Genomic DNA, 17,634 nt, shown 5'->3' on the forward strand with positions numbered 1-17,634 from the left:
CTCCTCCTCCTCCTCTTCGATCCTCCTCCTCTTCCCTCCTCCTCCTCCTCCTCCTCCTCTTCCCTCCTCCCTCCTCCTCCTCTTCCCTCCTCCTCCTCCCTCCTCCTCCTCCTCAGTCAGCAAGAGGAGGAAACCTACAGAAAGTGTTCCTCTCTGACACCATGAGAAGTCTATAGTTTGATGCACAGTGACGAAGTGTCATTCAGGTTTACCCTGGTGCAGAGCGCCGCCCTGTTGGTCACAGCAGAGGACGCTGAGCTAAGACCTACTAACACAAACACACTCGAATACATTCAATCTGACACACGCGCTGTCCGACAGAGACAAAAGAGAAGCTTCATACTCGGGCAAACTGAGAAAATAACGTTTGAGCTTTGGACCATAAATAATTAAAATCAGGTTTATTTTATGAGACAAATGAGTTGAAATGGACACGAAAGCTAAGAGAACGATATTGTTCTGTTAGAATGGACTATCAACGCCTCCCTCTAAGAAAGATCTGTATTTATTTCTAAGGGTATGGGGTCGTATGTCCGGCACCGTTCTGTTCTGTGAATACAGAGTGGAGTATCTTCCTCTTTGAAGATCTACGTCATACAGTAATTTGACCTTCTCAGCTGTTACTGTCACCATTAGGTAAGAGAAATTAAAGATGACACCTACCACTTCCCCCTCAGTTCAAGAGATGGGAACAGGAAGTCGATCATGAGCCAATATAACTGACCTTGCACGCTAGTTTATCCACCAAGGCCACAATGGAGTTCTTGAAGAGGGTGGCGGCAGTCAGGGGTCGTTTGGTGACCTCAGTGATGCTCAGCTGACCATCTGGCCACATCTCCTTCAGGACTGGGTCGGCACTACGAGAGAGAGAGAGAGAGAGAGAGAGAGAGACAGAGACAGTGAGGGGGGGCAAAGAGAGAGAGTGAGACAGAGACAGTGAGGGGGGGGCAAAGAGAGAGAGTGAGACAGAGACAGTGAGGGGGGGGGTGACCTGCTGGTCCACCAGCTGCAGGTCAGTGAGGCTCAGCTGCATCAGGCTGCTGCAGTGTGAGTGTTGCCTTCAGCACTAACTCAGACTGACTGTTTCATATTAAATGTACTTCCTGTTTATAGAAACACAAACTGAGCATATTAAACCACACCCTCTCTTCACTGAGGTCACAACCACAAAGTCCTGCCTTTAAAACCTGCAGCTGAAGCTAGTTTTACTTTATATACAGTTGTTTTAGTCAGGTGGTTCCCAACCTGCGGATCCGGCCCCATCAACGTGTCACGAGATAAATGTTGGGGGCCGTGAGAAGAAAAACCTGATTACAGAAATCTATATTTTATTTTGTTTACACTTTTCTCTAACCTTTGCTTTTTAGAGAAATGTTGTAAAATGGAAAATGGAAACATTTATTAAAAAGACACATTGCCGATGTCTTTACGTGAGATTAATTTGTCTTTTTAAAATTTTAATATTAATTATTATATAACAGAACTGTTTCACAGTGAATTGATGTGTGTGGATTTCTATTCTGTGTTGTACCCGGGCTGAGGTGGTTGGTTGCCGGGTTACAGCTGATCCTGTGTAAGATGGCTCCTTTAGCCTGATGAACATCATGAATAAGTCGTTATTAAAGCGAGACAGTGTGATCATCCTGCTCCTACACACCCGCCTCCCTGAACAGATGTGCGATGTGTCTTATTGTATCGTACAGAGGTGTAATGCGTTCACTTGAGAGAAATAAGTTTGCCCAGTTCTTGTACGTTGTTCAGTATTTACAGTCTGTGTAAAACTCAAAGGAAACCTCCAGACTTTCCTGACGTACAGGAGCGGATTAATTAATTAGTTAATTGATTAAAAGCACTTTGTTACTTTCCACCACGGCTCCAACTATCCCCCCCCCCCCGTGGCAAACACACATCCCAATGTAAAAACACACACACACAGAGCATGTCACATGTGGCCCTGTCTGTGACCGTGTCCTCGGCTGTCACATCTGGAGGCAGAGAAGAGAGGCTGGCTGTGACACATGTGTCCCCTTGGCTCACGGGCGCCAAGACCACCTGACCAGATTCTGGGAAGCTCGCCGAAGGGAGACAGAGTGTGAAAGGATGAGAGAGAGCAATCAGAGCACACAACAACAACACTCATACACAAGTACAGGACAGACAGGAGAGGACACGCAGAGACAAAGACAGCAGAGCTCCAGAGACCAGGGGAGGCTTCAGAGGAGAGTTTATCTAAGTGAAGACCGAGGGTGGTGGAGGGGACGAGCTCACAGATCTCTGGGATATAAAGTTGTGCAGTAAGCGAAGGTGATATATGTGGCGGCGGCTCAAAGTGCTGCATGTGCAGCTGGAAGACTGCAGGGAATTTAAAATGAGTCAGGTGAGGGAGGCAGAACAGAGGGAGGAGAGAGAGAGGAAACAGGATGAGGGAAGAGAGAGAGAGGAGGAGGGAGTGAAGTAGGTCAAAGCTGTGAAAGTGGAGGGGGGGGGCGAGGGTATATTTAGCCACAGTAAGGATAGACTGGGATAAGATGGGACAGGGGATGATGGGGGGCCAGCGCCACCAGGAAGAGATGTACAGGGGGTGACAGCTCAGCTGGAGCGACCCTGATGTGGCCCCGAGACGGGCCGAGGCCGGGTGACGGGGACACGCAGCGACAGGGACAATCATCTGTCATTACCAATGCAGCTCTGACACACACACACACACACACACACACACACACACACACAGACACACACACACACACACACACACACACAGCCCGTCATGTTAACGTTGGCAGTGGTGGAATGTAACCAAGTATTTAAACCAATAACAAGGTCGGACCCGAACCGTCATGGCTTGGACGAAGCCCTCGCAGCACCAGGTGAGCATCAGGTGAGCATCAGGTGAGCACCAGGTGAGCATCAGGTGAGCACCAGGTGAGCACCAGGTGAGCATCAGGTGAGCACATGAAACAACATTATCATTCATTTAGACTCATGTCTGTGCCCGCCTTCAAATGTGTCCTTCTTTTCCTCCAACAGGTGGTTCCTACTTGGTCCAAACTATCCCAAGATCCATTGCAAACACCACTGACAGAGTCTGAGGGTCACGCTGTTAAATGTCAGAGTTTCAGTTCAACGCTTCAACTGTTAAAACCAGGAAACTGAAACTAAAAGATTTGGTGAAAAAAGGGATGTGACACTTTGCAACACAACCTTAAGGTAAGGAAAGGAAAGGTAAGGAAAGGAAAGGAAAAGGAAAAGGTAAGGAAAAAGGAAAGGAAAGGAAAGGAAAGGAAAGGAAAGGAAAGGAAAGGAAAAGGTAAGGAAAAAGGAAAGGAAAGGAAAGGAAAGGAAAGGAAAGGTAAGGAAAGGTAAGGAAAGGAAAGGAAAGGAAAGGAAAGGAAAGGAAAGGAAAGGAAAGTAAAGGAAAGGTAAGGAAAGGTAAGGAAAGGAAAGGAAAGGAAAGGTAAGGAAAGGAAAGGTAAGGTAAGGTAAGGTAAGTTAAGGAAAGGAAAGGAAAGGTAAGGTAAGGTAAGGTAAGGAAAGGTAAGGAAAGGAAAGGAAAGGTAAGTTAAGGTAAGGAAAGGTAAGGGAAGGAAAGGAAAGGAAAGGAAAGGTAAGGGAAGGAAAGGAAAGGAAAGGTAAGGTAAGGTAAGGTAAGGAAAGGTAAGGTAAGGTAAGGTAAGGTAAGGTAAGGTAAGGTAAGGTAAGGAAAGGAAAGGAAAGGTAAGTTAAGGTAAGGAAAGGTAAGGTAAGGAAAGGTAAGGTAAGGTAAGGAAAGGTAAGGTAAGGTAAGGTAAGGAAAGGAAAGGAAAGGTAAGTTAAGGTAAGGAAAGGTAAGGTAAGGAAAGGAAAGGAAAGGAAAGGAAAGGAAAGGTTAAAGGAGCTTGTAATGGAGTATTGGACCAGCGTGGCGTTGGCTCTTTCGCTGGCTGATGAAGCAGAGATCTGCTCGTTGCTGATGAAGGAGGAAACACACGTTGCAGTGATGGTCTGGGATCTGGAGCGTCCAACATGGATGAGATTGCTCGGTGTTTGGGTGCGTGTTCGACATCGTGTTAGCCTGGATTTCCCTGAGTCAAAGACCCTCAGTAAACCCTCCTCCAGCTCTCCTTGATTACTGCTGCTGCTACATCTCACTGAGCCAAAACTGTCTCATCAGCTGGCTCCATCCCTCCTCCCCCTCCCCCTCCTCCTCCTTTCGTGTTCCCTTGACATATTAATGTCCTTCCCCTCTCTAGATTGAGGGCAGGACACGTGAGCACCAGGGATCTTCTGCAAACCAAAGCCACGGCGGGTGACTGCTGACTGCTGGCCTCATCTGGACACGGTTAAATCCAGTGAACACATCAGAGAACTGGAGCACAAACTGTTTCATCTCTACTCAGTCCATCACAAACCAAACCACCACTGAAATAATATTGTATTTTCAGAATAAGATCAAAGCTAAAAAAGCGCTGACAGGTATTTCATATATGTCCATTTTCCAGCAGTACATGTGATTTATAATAAAATAACTTATCTGTAACGTGTCGACCTCCACAGGCAAAACTGACCAAGATGATCTTTATAAACATCATCGTGATTTAAAATTAAAAGGGTGAAAGGGGTAAACCTGAATCCTGCCGCTGTTTTTAAGGAAAACATCTTTCATTTTAATTGACATTTACATCTGAGACGTCTTTCCTTTCCAAACGTCCCACCTGAGCTGTTCTTCCAACACGTGCAGTAAAATGAATTAATCTCATGCGAAACATCTTGATCACTCGATCTGTGACACCTGTCGGAAAATAGACCGAGGGATTCAAGGTGTCACTGTCCATCTCCTCTGTGTGTGTGTGTGTGTGTGTGTGTGTGTGTGTGTGTGTGTGTGTGTGTGTGTGTGTGTGTGTGTTGCTATCATAGTTATCATACATCACACATTCATTAGGATGTGATGAAACCAAAACCTCATTAAAGGAAAGAAAAACATTAAGACTGAGATCTGGTTGTGAGCAGTAATCTGTCTCTGTGGATCACTGGGGCTCCTCTGCGACTCACACACCGACCTCTTCAGAGGATTACAGGTTTACACTTTTGAACTCTGCACAACATCCTGTCACTTTTTCAGCTCAGACGATTATAACAAAGTGTGTGAATGTGAGAGCGACTCACGTGACGTCTCCGGCATAGTGACGGATCCTGAAGTGTTTCTGAAACTCCATGGTTTTATCAGTGGGGCTGAGCTGGAGACAGGGAGGGACACAGTGAGGCACAGCAACAGGAAATATCAACTTTTATCTAGTTAAATGTAAATGACAAACAGGTACAGGGTGCAGATGTCAGCTGTAGGAGGAAGACATGAAGGCTGCATTTACAACACTGGAGAAACTCTGCCCTCTACTGACAACAACACACACCTGCACCTGAGTCAGAGGAACTGCAGGGAACACCAGGCTTCTCTTCTCATTCGATATTATAAGTCAAAATCAAACCAGAAAGACATCTGAGAACAAATGTTTTTGACTTTATCTTTTTATATCTGCACAAAAAATATATTTTGAGTGGTCAAGCCAAAGTTGGACAGAAAGGCTTAAATTTTCACCAGTCACATTAATCCAAATAAAAGGCTTTGTTTTTAGTCGTTCACCTCTGAACAGAACGTCTCATTTCTGTCGGCAGGTTGATTTTGTGATGATTCACAGTCCAACTTTCCTCCACTTAAAGGTACAGAACAGTTTCTTTGAGATTTTAACAGATCGATCTCAAACGTTAACAACTGTGTTTCTGGCGGAAACAGAGATTTCTTCATTTTGTGTTTCAGAGTTACTGTAAGTGTGAGGAGGATATGTCAACAACCAATCACCACTTCCTACTCAGTGAAGGCAGAGATCCCTTTTTCATCAAGAACATTTCTTCTGAGTTTCATGCTGAGCAGTTAATGACAGCAGGGAGTGTTTTTATTAATGAGCAGCAGATTCAGCGTTAGTGTTGAATAATGGCCAGAAGTGTCTTTACAGGACATTATGATGTCACAGGGAAGTTGACCTTTGACCTTCAGGATATAAAATGTCAATTTATCCTTTTACAGATTTGAGTTAAACTGTGTCATAACTAGTGAATGAATCTGTGATGAAATTCTCTCTGGGCGTTCCAGATATATCGCATTCACAAGAACATGAGATCATCGTGACCTTGACCTTTGACATTTGACCACCAAAATCTAATCAGTTCATCCTTGACCGCCACTTTATGAATCAAAGCGTAGGAGTGAAGGAGGACGAGTTTTCCAACCTTCCAGCTACTGAGACAGATTGAGCTTCACTGGGAACAACAGAGTCGTATGAGGAGACATTAAGCTGACAGACGATGATGTCATCTGTCCTCACCTTGCGGGAGGTGTAGTGGGGGTGCTGGGCCAGTTTGGTGTCCATGCTGTCCAGGCAGACGGTGTCAGTGACGTTACCCACAGTGAGGCAGGCCTCGTCCAGGATGGAGATGATGCCCTTGTGCGGCTGCTCCACAAGGTCGACGATGATCTGGTTGTTGAAGTAGTCGATCTGTGACATCACAGAGAAATGGGCCGATGTTTATCAATCAGGTGGTTACTCAGGTTACCGTGTGTGAGTGTGTGTGTGTGTGTGTGTGTGTGTGTGTGTGCATGTCCTGTGTGTCGGGGTCTGTTCCAGGTGCATGTTGTAAATGACATCATAGTGCTTCACACACAAACTGTTTTCCTCTCACATGTGTGGCAGCAGTTTATCAGGAACACCAACTCTACAACAAATCCTCCTTCACGAAGCTGCTCGTCATCAGTTCTTATTGAAACTGTGTTAAAGAGATGAACATGTTTGTAACCTGGACGTCAGGTGTGTCACTGTCTGTGTGTGTCTCTCACATGTTGCCAGGTGATGCCCTCCCTCTGGTATTCTCCTTGTTCCTGTCGGAGGATCAGCTCGATGAAAAGCTGCTGCAGCTTCTCGTTGCAGTAGTTGATGCAGAACTGTTCGAAACTGTCCGACAGCAGAGGAACACAACAGTTGAGCAACATCGCCGACAGTGACTGACTTAACTTCATTAGAAAAAAGAAACTCAGGACGTTTCACAAGACCTGTTGTTATCAAAGATCTCAAAGCCGTAGATATCCAGCACGCCGATGACGGTGTTTTTCCCATGAAGCACTGGGTTGTAGTCTTTCACTTCGATGACACTGTTGATGCGGCCAACGATCCAGCCGAAGAGTCTTTCATACAGAGCCTGCAGCGAGAAGAGAGAGAGAGTGTTTAATAAACTAAAACTAGAGTCACCTGCTCGTGCTCGTATCCCTCCGCCACTCACACTAGTTCCAGGTCACTTCCTGTTCATCCAGAGTCAAAGAAAAGTGAAACGTGTGTGTGAAATTTTCGTCATCGTTGCTGTGAAGTCTTGAGTAACGGCTAATAAGTGTTTTGTGAGGTCACACTGACCTTTGACCTTTAGCCACCAAAATCTATTCAGTCCATCATTGAGTCTAGGTGCATGTGCCAAATGTGAAGGGATTCCCTTGAGGAGTTCTCCAGATGTTACGTTCACGAGGCTAAAATCATGTTTTGTGAGGTCCCTGTGACCTTGACCTTTGACCCCGACAATCTAAGCAGTTAATCCTTGAGTCCAGGTGAATGTTTGTTCCTTCAAGGCGTTACTGAGACATCACGTCCACGAGAAAGAGACAGACGGCTCTGACTGTCGCCGGCGTGGAGGAATGATAATGTGACAAGTGTGAAAATCAGAGAAACATGTTACCATGACGATGTTAACATCATCATCACCCGCTGAAAAACGATTCATCTGTATAAACCACACATCTCATCCTGATCAGCTGCTGAGTGACAGTAACCCAGCAGAACCAGGGATCAGCACCTTGGCGAAGGCGTCCCGTCCGAAGCAGGCCTGCTGCTCTGTGTGGCCCTTATCGATCACCTCGCCGCCCCCGGTGGCCACGGTGCGGTACAGCAGCGTCTTACTGACGCTCTCCGGGTCTGTGGCCGTCAGCTCAGCGATGTGGTTCACGGCCTCCAGACCCACGATCTGAACACTCTCACCATCGCTCTCAAACTGCACGTTTCCCTGGAAACAGACCAACGCACTTCATTATAGAAACATGAGCTCAAGACATTATGATGGTAAAAATATTCTTTACCTATATTTATTTAACATTCTTATACTATAATTTTAATGGTCTCCTACTTTAACAAACCATATATTCTGTACGTTACCAGCAGCAGAATGGAGGCCAGGATCTGATAAATGGAGGTAATCTCCTCTTCGGAGAAGCCGATCACTTCCAGCGCGCTCATCACGGCTCTGTGGCTCGACCGGTCGTTGTTGGACGTCTGAAGAAAGAGTTTATAAGAAAAGGATCAGAGAGAAAAAACCACCTGAGGATCTTTATTATCTTCCTCTGACGCAGGTGATGAACTCACGGTTGTTGCAGCTCCCTCTCTGGTGTACACATACTCAGCAGGATCATTGTGCAGGTGAAATGCCTGCAGTGTTTCCTCTGAGCCTCCACGCAGTAACTACACAAACACAACACACACACCGGTTACCGAACATTACCACTGAATGGAGTTCAAAGACTTCAGTGAGCAGTTAGTGAAACGTCGTTGTCGTATGTTTTGTAGCAGAAGCACAGAAGAGACTTCACCTGGTAAAACGAGTGGAAGTTCCTCTCCCCGTCCTGCTGCTGGACCACCCTGGACTTAAACAGGAGGACAGACACTAATCAAACATCCATCCTCAGACACTCTGACACTGGTAATAAATACCATAATTATTATTATAGGTTCCAGTTCTTTTTGAAGGTGAAGTGGTGTTTGTTGAACAGTTGTCTGACTTTAGCTTTTGCTCCACCCCCAAGAGAGGAGTGTTAGCTTGACTCAAAGCAACACACAGGAGGCAGAGAAAATCAGCCTCTAGGAAAACAAGAAAACTCATTTGTATTAAGCTAAATAACTGAATAGATGTGATCAGTCATTCACGTGATATTCTGTGGCAACAGAAGACAAATATCAGCGCTCCAAACACGTCTTAAATAAAAAGTGAAAGAAACTCGACCGTCTCCTTCACGTGTCAACCACAGAAATGTCCCTGAGCTTTCTGAGCTTTGGTACGAGATAAAATAAAAGCCTGAAGAAGAAGTAGAGAAACAGGGTGACAAGCTTCGTCCACAGAGATCTGAGGAGGTCTGAGGCCGGCTGCAAAAAACACCTTCAGTTTTCCGCCCAAGTCCGACACTTGAGGTTTCATTTCTCCTCAGCTGAGGGAGTTACTTAAGGTTGTTGCAGAGAATCTCTTAAAAGGTTTCCTTTGTTAAGGAAAAATGTGGAGGCATTTACAGCAGTGAAATCCTACTGTTTCCATGGAGACTGTTGATTTGTGATACCTGTGACCTCATCCTCCAGATGTTTTGAGGAGAATGTGTTTAGAGCAACAGTTTAACCGACTTTAAGTGATTCCTGAAGTACAACACTAAGATAAGGACACAATCTTAAACACTTAAGTGAACATTTTAAGGAAACGTTGAGGAGAAGGGTTAAGGGTATTTTGTGCAACTGTTTTTATTTTAAGGAAAATCTTAACTTCAGGTGTTTTGTGCAGCCGGCTCCAGGCGCCTCGATCAGACATGCCGAGGTGCAGTGAAGCTGTTGTGACCCAACACCTGCCTGAGACATGTCATGTTTGGTTGGTCTGTTTAAACAGATGAAAATGTTTCCCACCTCCACCAGAGCTGCAGCTGAGAAATATGAACGTGACCTCACGCAGACAAAGACACAGCACCAAGAAACATCCGCAACCAATGGCCAGTTATCACCGGCTCCTTTTCCAGCGGCGCGTCTGTACTTCACTTGTTTTTTTCCCTCAACACAAACGCTTCGATCTTTCCTGTTTCCAGGAGAAACAGCTTGGAGACAGCGAGGTTATTTCTGCCCTGTGACAGTGAATCATGGCTCCACCATCCTTCACACCGACTCCGAGTGCCAGACAGTTCTTTAACACAGCGAATAAATGCAGCAGCATCGAGTCCCCCCAGGTGAGCCATTCATTAACACACAGCGCCGACTTCACAGACACATCTATTCATGGATGTTCCCTCACACCTCTTTGTCATCACCTCATGAAACATTCATGTTCAGGAGAAAAGATGTTATTAACAAAAACTAAACGAGCAGACCTTCCCTGTGGAGGTGAGCTCATTGTGTCCCAGAACGTAACTCCTGTGTTTGTGTTTACTGTGAAGGCCTCCATCATCCTGCCCACCCCCCCTCACCTTCTCCAGCAGGTAGTTGTTGATGTGTCCTCCAGTGGGATCGCCGTTGAAGTTGAAGTTGATGTCCATGTACTTGCCGAAGCGGCTGGAGTTGTCGTTGCGGTTTGTCTTGGCGTTCCCGAAGGCCTCCAGCACACAGTTGGACTTGAGCAGCACATTTTTCACACTGATTCATCACAGTGTCGATGGAAACATGTGAGAAACAGCCAGGAGGGAGGTGAGGATGAGGAGGGAGGAAGGAGTCAGAGGAGAAGAGGAGAGTGAGATGATTTATGGCAACATCAATTTCTCATGATCCAATTATTTATTTGTGTTGGAGTTGAGAATAAAACCCAGCAGGCTCGACATTTCAGTTTATAGTTCTGTCTTAACGGATCCTATATTAGTTCATATTACTCGTAAATAAATGATCAATAATTAATCTTAACCTTCAGATCATAGCACCTCTCACCTCTCCACCTCCGCCCTCTGGCTTGGGTTTGTGATGGCTGCGATATACTGCATGATGTATTTACTGGCTTCTGTTTTTCCTGCTCCACTCTCTCCTGAAGTGACAACAACACACAACAATTTCACAACTCTGATGAAAAGATAACTGCAGCTGCATTTCACAATATTTCACAACGTCTCTCATGAAGACAGTGAAGGTGGCATCGCAGCGACGAGAACCTAAACACAACTCCATTCTTCTGTTGACGATGCAGACGCATACTGTGTGATTATAGAGTAACATAAAGACAGGAATACAATATTAATACAGCATCAGAGTGTGATGTTTGTTTTACTGCATGTTCTTAGTGTTTTGCTTGTTTCATCTGCTTTTACAACATTTTGCTTTTTGTTGGATTTTGGTTTTCAGCTCCTGACTGGACTTGTTCTCCAGTTTTTGACCAGACCGCCTCAACTCGAAAACATTTGTTCTACTTTTTGTTTGATAAATCTCTGGACTACATTTCCCTCTCTGTTGTCTGCATTTGGTCCTTTCCCCTGAATCTTAGCACCAGCTTTGACACATTCCTGCTAAACTATCGATTTGATGTTGGCAGCTCACACCTAGCAGGACTATGGCTCATGTGGTGAAGTGAAGAGAGTGTGAACGAGGCTGACCTGATATGACGATGCAGGTGTCTTTGGCCCTTCTCTTCATGGCCTTGTAGGCAGCATCAGACACTGCGTACAGGTGAGGAGGGTTTTCATACAGTTCCCGGCCCCGGTACGCATCAATGTTGTCTTTGCCATAAATGTCCATTTGTCTGTAAGGGTTAACAGAGACGACCACTTCTCCGATGAAGGTGTAGATTCGACCCTTCTCAAACCTGTGCACACAAGACACAATCCCACACCATGATGGATTACAACTGATCACATACATGTGCAAATATCACTCATGTGTCTTCTACATATTTATGATTTATTCACTTGCTAATTGAAGGGAGCAAAGAGCAGTTTCCCATGACAGTTTCACACCACCCATGAAAAAACCATCAAGATAAAAGTTCCATTAAAGATCACGCACCTATGTCATATAAAGCTGACAGGAAGTGACACAAGTGTGTGTACTCTGAAAGCAGGAAATGAAACTTGTGGTTCAAAGGGCGTCACAGCCTTGTGTAACCTCTTGTGGGTTTACTTGAGTTGGGAGGGGTAAAAATGTCATGTCACATGGGACAATTGAGCTGTTAAATAAAATGCTACTGAACTTTTTGGTTGCATAGAGCTTAACAAAGCAGTCAGTGTTAGAGACTGAGCAACAGTTAGGTCAGCTTCAACAACAGGTGTCTACTGGGCTCGCTGTCCCAGTTCAGAGGCTGAATCTCCTAACGTGCACACATGTAGGTCTAATACATCATAACAGGACAAGGTTGGGTCAAGGCGAGCTAAGTTAAGAAATGCAGTCTTCTTATTTTAGTCTGAGTTTTGAGGACACGTTCAGTGCAGACCTCAGGATCTGAAATCATCCCTTTGTTTACTGGAATTTTCCAACAATCTCTCTCAACTCATTAAAGAAATATTATCTGACCATAGAGTATTAATTTGAGGGGGGGGGGGGGGGGTACAGTAGCTTGCTTAGAGTGAATGTACATCATTATTTCCAACCACTGCTAATACAGTTACTGAGCCTGAAGTAAAACTCCTCCACTCAAACAAAGATGGTGTCTGATATAGAAGCTAATATTAAAAAGGTAGAAGACTAACTAAACCACCACAGACACACAAAGGCTATTGACATGAAATAATAAACTCTATATTAATGTCAAAACGTCTCTTTACAACAACTTATCCTCCACTGTCTCACTGCCCATGAGTTTGATAACATTAGATCATATATGACATTTATACGGGTAATGAAATGACAAGCTGACACTGGAAATGAAAGGGCTTGCTATCAGCTAGCTAACATTAGTTTGCTAAACGGTGACTTGAGGCTAAAATTGGAAACTACGTAACATTAGCGTTCATCCGTCGGTACTTGACACAATCTAATTCAGAAACTCGGACGGAAAGAAAGTAAAGCGTATTAAACCAGCTTGATAGTTAGTTAGTTAGTTAGTTAGCCAAAGTTAGCTAACTGTATTTACCTATAGTGTCTCATTTGCTTGTAGCACTGGATGCTAACCACTGACGAGAGTGACGCAAAGGAGACGTTGTCTCACGTCAAGGTTCAGAAATGGTACGGTCCACTTTAGGGGTGTCTGACGTCAGATCACAAGATTCTTCAGGGCGTGAACATGGGAAATATAATGTGACAGTACAATTACAGCTGAGAAGGAGTTTTATCGCCCCGAACTGTTGTTTTTACCTCTTTTGGTGGGGGTCCCGCCAAAAGTGACCCCCCCCCCCCCCCCCCCCGGCACAATTTTGATGTACTCATACTTGACTTAACTTTATACCGCTACTCCACTACTTTACTGTAGAAAATATTGTACTTTTTACTCCATTACTTTTTCTGGCAGCTGAAGTTACTAGTTACTTATCAAACTAAGATTTTACAAACAAAACATATGACCAATTAATTATGCATTTTTATAGATGAAACAGTCCAACAGTATATAAAGTACTTTAAATTAGCTCTACCTTGACCAGCTGTAACATTACAATGCTGCTTATCAGTAATAATATTAACAGTATCACATATAAATTATTATAACCCTCAGAAAGGCACCATTATCCCCCATGAGTAGTTTTACTTTGGTTACTTTTGGTTTATTTTTCTTTACTTAAATCTTGAATATATAAAAAAAAATCTTGAATATACTATAAGACTTAATTACAACAGATTACTACTTTTACATTTTACTAAAGTAAAAGTACTGAGTACTTTGTCTGCCACATGCACAGTGAACTTATTCTAACTTCCCACTTTAACGTACACTTAATTGGTCATTTAGATCCTGAAAGCAACATAGGTTTTGGTCTGAAGTAAGTCAGACTCATTAGGGAGTTCAGTTTGATGTGTGGGCGGTGTCAAGAAACATCCCACCCACGAGTTGAGAGACAGTTATCGATGATTATGGCAGCATCAGTCACTGATAAGCTAGTTTAATCTTTTTCAAATGGTTTAATCGCCCCTGAAAGTAGAAACACTGATCTGCCACAATAATTGTGAGGTTTCCCCTGAGTGGGTAAAAAATAGAGAAGTGACCTCAGTGTCCTTCCTGGTAATATACTGAACTGACTGACCAAACACTATAATTATCAGGCCTAGTAACACTAAGTCTGATTGTGCTGTCCTCACCTGGAAGTTACACCTGCTGTATCACATATGTTGATGTCTTGTCCATGAAAACATATTCAGATTTGATATACAGTGTTGATCAATGGTAGTTTTATACATATATACTTCAACCACCAACATTAAATCTGTTGTTCCTTACCCTAAGGTGTCTATGTGAACCAAACTTCATGGACATCAGTTTTAAAGATAACCAGCTGACAGAGACGTGATCATCAGACTAAAACTGGAAAGTAAATGCAAACACACTGAACTGAACTCACAGTAGAGAAAGAAGAGCAAATCATGAACGTGGGATTATATCAGCACCAACTGAAGCAGCAGACAAGTCTGATCAGGCTGTGTGATGAAACTCTAGCTGCATACATTATTTGCCAACCTGTGATGGTAAACAGACGCCAAGCCAGAGTAACTATGTGAACAATGTTAAGTGAGGGCCATCTGCTGTGCACACGTCAGCTGAGAAAGTGTGAATGATTTCCTCTAAATCTAGAGCTTATTTGATATTGGTTGACATTTTGTTGTTTGTCTGCCTCTGCTGATCCCTGGACATAACTGTGATTTCTCAGTTTGAACTGAGGACATGACGCCTCACAGAAGATGCTGAGGAAGTGAGACTGGTCAAGAAGACACTGTCTGGACTCAGAGACGAGTGGCCAGTGAAAAGTCCCGGATCGATACCATCCAAGAGAAGAAAGGTCACAACATGAGATAAATCAACCAAAAGTTCGACTCGGGTTACATGAGACTGGCTGATGTGTTGGCATTAGGCCATGTGCTTCATTTGCTCTACATGTGTAATTTGACGATGAAATCAAATCAACCACAAGTTTATATCTAAACCCCGAGGCTGAGCGGGAAAAGCAAGGTAGGAGAGACTCATGTTTGTTATGTCTCTTTTTCCTTTATCTCTCATCTTTATGTCTCTCAGCCTCCGGCTCTTCAACATCAAGTCATCAATGAGTCAACTCCATATTTCAGTTCTAGTGTAAGAAAGTTTTAAAGTCTAGTATCATGATGGTATTCACTTGTATCTCTTATTCACACTCATTTGAACTTATTTTACAGTCAACTAAACAAAAACATGAAGAAATATAAAGTTGTCCTTCATATATCAGGTATGTATGAAGAGTTACTCTGTCCATCTCTGACACCCAGACGCCGCCACCCTCTTCCCCTCCCTTCCTCCTCTCTAACAGTCTCAGGCCTTACCTCAACTTCAGATTCTCCATAAACTGCTCCATCGTCACCTCGTCCAGGAGCACGAAGTCTGACTTCCCAAACTCCAGGCCCTCCAGCTCCGCCATGCCGGTCTGCTGTGGCTAACCCTAACACAGAAATAAGAGACGAACAAGACGCAGAGGAACAGAGAGCGGCTCAAGGAAGAAGAAAGAGAAGTATGGTCGACTTCTGGTGTTGCTGTGGGCGTGGCGTGTTCTCTGGTGGATTCAAGGGTGTGCTTAGTCAAGTCACCCAGAGCTGTGGTCTACAAGCTACAGCACGTCATCCTGTCAGTCAGCCTGCGCCCTCACGCAAACCTACATAAATAGCAGGAGGCTATCTTTAAAAGCACACAACACTTCTGCATCCTCTTCTGTCTCTCTTCCTGCCACAAGTCCAAGTTTCTAAACTGTCACTACACAGAGTCTGTCTCTCTACAGGACCTCAGTCTTCTGCTTTTCAGCCTTGACTTTTGTGTGAATTTTGTGTATCTCTTCTTCCCAGACACAGGAACCCACATCTGACATTCTGCCAGACAAGAGCAGTTAACCTTGCAAATTTGAGGGTAGAAAATGGCCTTTATCTCCTGGGAAGGATCGTGGCATTTCCTTTCTTAACTTGGCATTGGCAGCACAACTTGTCCCTGAGGGTTTTCTCTAAAGCAGGGGTTCCCAACTCACAGCTGTGCCGAGCTGCAACTTGCAAAGCCAAAAGGTTTAACAGAACTGACCATGTAAGACACATGTAACTGTAGGTGTGTGATACAGTCAGACAGTGTACTGACAGCTTCTGTCCACTTGGACTTTTTCTTGAAATCAGGAAGTTTTACAAGAACTTTTCATTCATCTCTTTTTCAGATTTTTGGTTCCTGACTTCCTGAGTCATGAGAATATTATTAATTATTATAACAGTTATGTAATCCTGTGATTAAGGGTCGAAGGTCGACATCACTTCTTATTAAAACAGACTGGGAACCACTGGTGCTCAAGCTGCAGCTTTTAAATTCTGAGAGCAGCAGTTGTTTTCAGTTGAACATTCTGTTGCTATAGCAACCGCTGCTGAAAGTTCCACAGCTGTTACAATGTAACTGACATCAGGGGCCGGTTTCTGACTGTGTCTAAAAGAGAACAAACAGCCAGACTTCTGAATTCAACAACTCAAACAAACAGTTTAGTTCTTGAATATCTTAAACCAGACTGTGGTACAATGAATTCTGGGTAAATTTAGACTTTAAAAAAAAAAAAAGGCCAATCAATCACTCACTTCATTTACCCTCAGCAGAAAATGTTTGTCTCCAGGAAGAATTCAACAGTTACAAGAGTCTATGAAGAGTGAAACAATAAAAAATCAAATCTGATTTGGTCTTAAAACTCTTTCTCTTTGCTCTCTCCATAACTATGTTAGCTAACCACAAATTATGGGCCATGTTTTCCTTTTTCTTGTTGTTGGGTGCTGTTGGTCAGCACAGGTGTCATTGATTGTTACCATGGTAACATTAGTCTTAGGACTGAGTTCACCTGGGTGTAAGGTGTCTAATGTTTTGTCAGTCTTTATTAGTGAAACAGTCTGACTAACATCAGACTGATCTGTCTGCACCAACATTACAGAAATATCCTTTTGAAACTGTTTTCAGTTGCTATAGCAACCAGCAGTTACAATTTCACTGACGTCAGATCTGTGTGTACGAGCAAATATTGACAGGGATCTTTTATCTGATCTTCAGATAATCTTGCTGGAACATTATCTGTAGGTTCTCTTTTATTACAGGTGCTTTGCGAAATGTCAATGTAGCCACATGCTAGCCACTGTATGATTTATGATTTTGATTTATGAAGTAGGAGTGGGATTCAATAAGTGTTGACTTCTTCCCACTCCCTTTCGGATGTGGTTGACATTGCATTGCATCATGTTTTCTGTAGGTATAAGTTCACTGTTTTGTTTTATGTTTGTTTTTGTTTTTTGTTTTTTCTTTCTTTCACACATTCGAAATAAAATGACCAAATCAAAACTGTAGCATTTTAAGTAAGTGTTAAGTTATTGTTATATGTTTTACTGGTTTTTAGTTTCAGCTACAATTCAATAACGCTGACGGGTTTCCCAACTCAGCAGCTCATTATGTTCTATACAATTCGACATAAACGTGGCATGACTCCAATGGTATCTAAGTTTTTGCTCATTTGCAACCCCACCCACTGAATCTGGTTTCCAATAGTTTTCATAATTGGCTCAAAGGAGAAAGAGAAACCAAAAACTCAGAATAACAAAGAACAAAATCAACTTTCCCCAAGTTTCCTGTGTTGCTCATAATGCAGAACATTTAACCATTTTCTGTCACATCCTCCTCATTTGACTAATCTCTTTCTAATTTGCCTAATCTGTCACATTGTTGAGAAAACATGAAGAT

The 17,634-nt window shown here is 43.6% G+C and overlaps 1 protein-coding gene across 1 annotated transcript in view; it reads right to left on the bottom strand.

Moving 5' to 3' along the window:
• Nucleotides 1-15,716, bottom strand: part of myo1g (myosin IG) — a 37,301-nt gene extending 21,585 nt beyond the window's left edge. The window contains exons 1-13 of the mRNA XM_087174001.1: nt 15,222-15,716; nt 11,384-11,592; nt 10,728-10,821; nt 10,277-10,442; nt 8,654-8,707; nt 8,430-8,525; nt 8,223-8,339; nt 7,867-8,073; nt 7,079-7,224; nt 6,866-6,980; nt 6,357-6,527; nt 5,143-5,213; nt 725-881 (exon numbers count right to left, since the gene is read on the bottom strand). Coding sequence (XP_087030127.1) covers nt 725-881; nt 5,143-5,213; nt 6,357-6,527; nt 6,866-6,980; nt 7,079-7,224; nt 7,867-8,073; nt 8,223-8,339; nt 8,430-8,525; nt 8,654-8,707; nt 10,277-10,442; nt 10,728-10,821; nt 11,384-11,592; nt 15,222-15,316 — 1,698 coding nt within the window. The 5' untranslated portion in view covers nt 15,317-15,716. The remainder of the gene's footprint in view (nt 1-724; nt 882-5,142; nt 5,214-6,356; nt 6,528-6,865; nt 6,981-7,078; nt 7,225-7,866; nt 8,074-8,222; nt 8,340-8,429; nt 8,526-8,653; nt 8,708-10,276; nt 10,443-10,727; nt 10,822-11,383; nt 11,593-15,221) is intronic.
• Nucleotides 15,717-17,634: the final 1,918 nt, after the last annotated feature.

Source organism: Seriola lalandi, unplaced genomic scaffold, assembly GCF_002814215.2.
Source record: "Seriola lalandi dorsalis isolate HSWRI2012SDOR001 ecotype SW California unplaced genomic scaffold, Sedor1 jcf7180002054298, whole genome shotgun sequence".
Classification (NCBI taxonomy): Eukaryota; Metazoa; Chordata; class Actinopteri; order Carangiformes; family Carangidae; genus Seriola; species Seriola lalandi.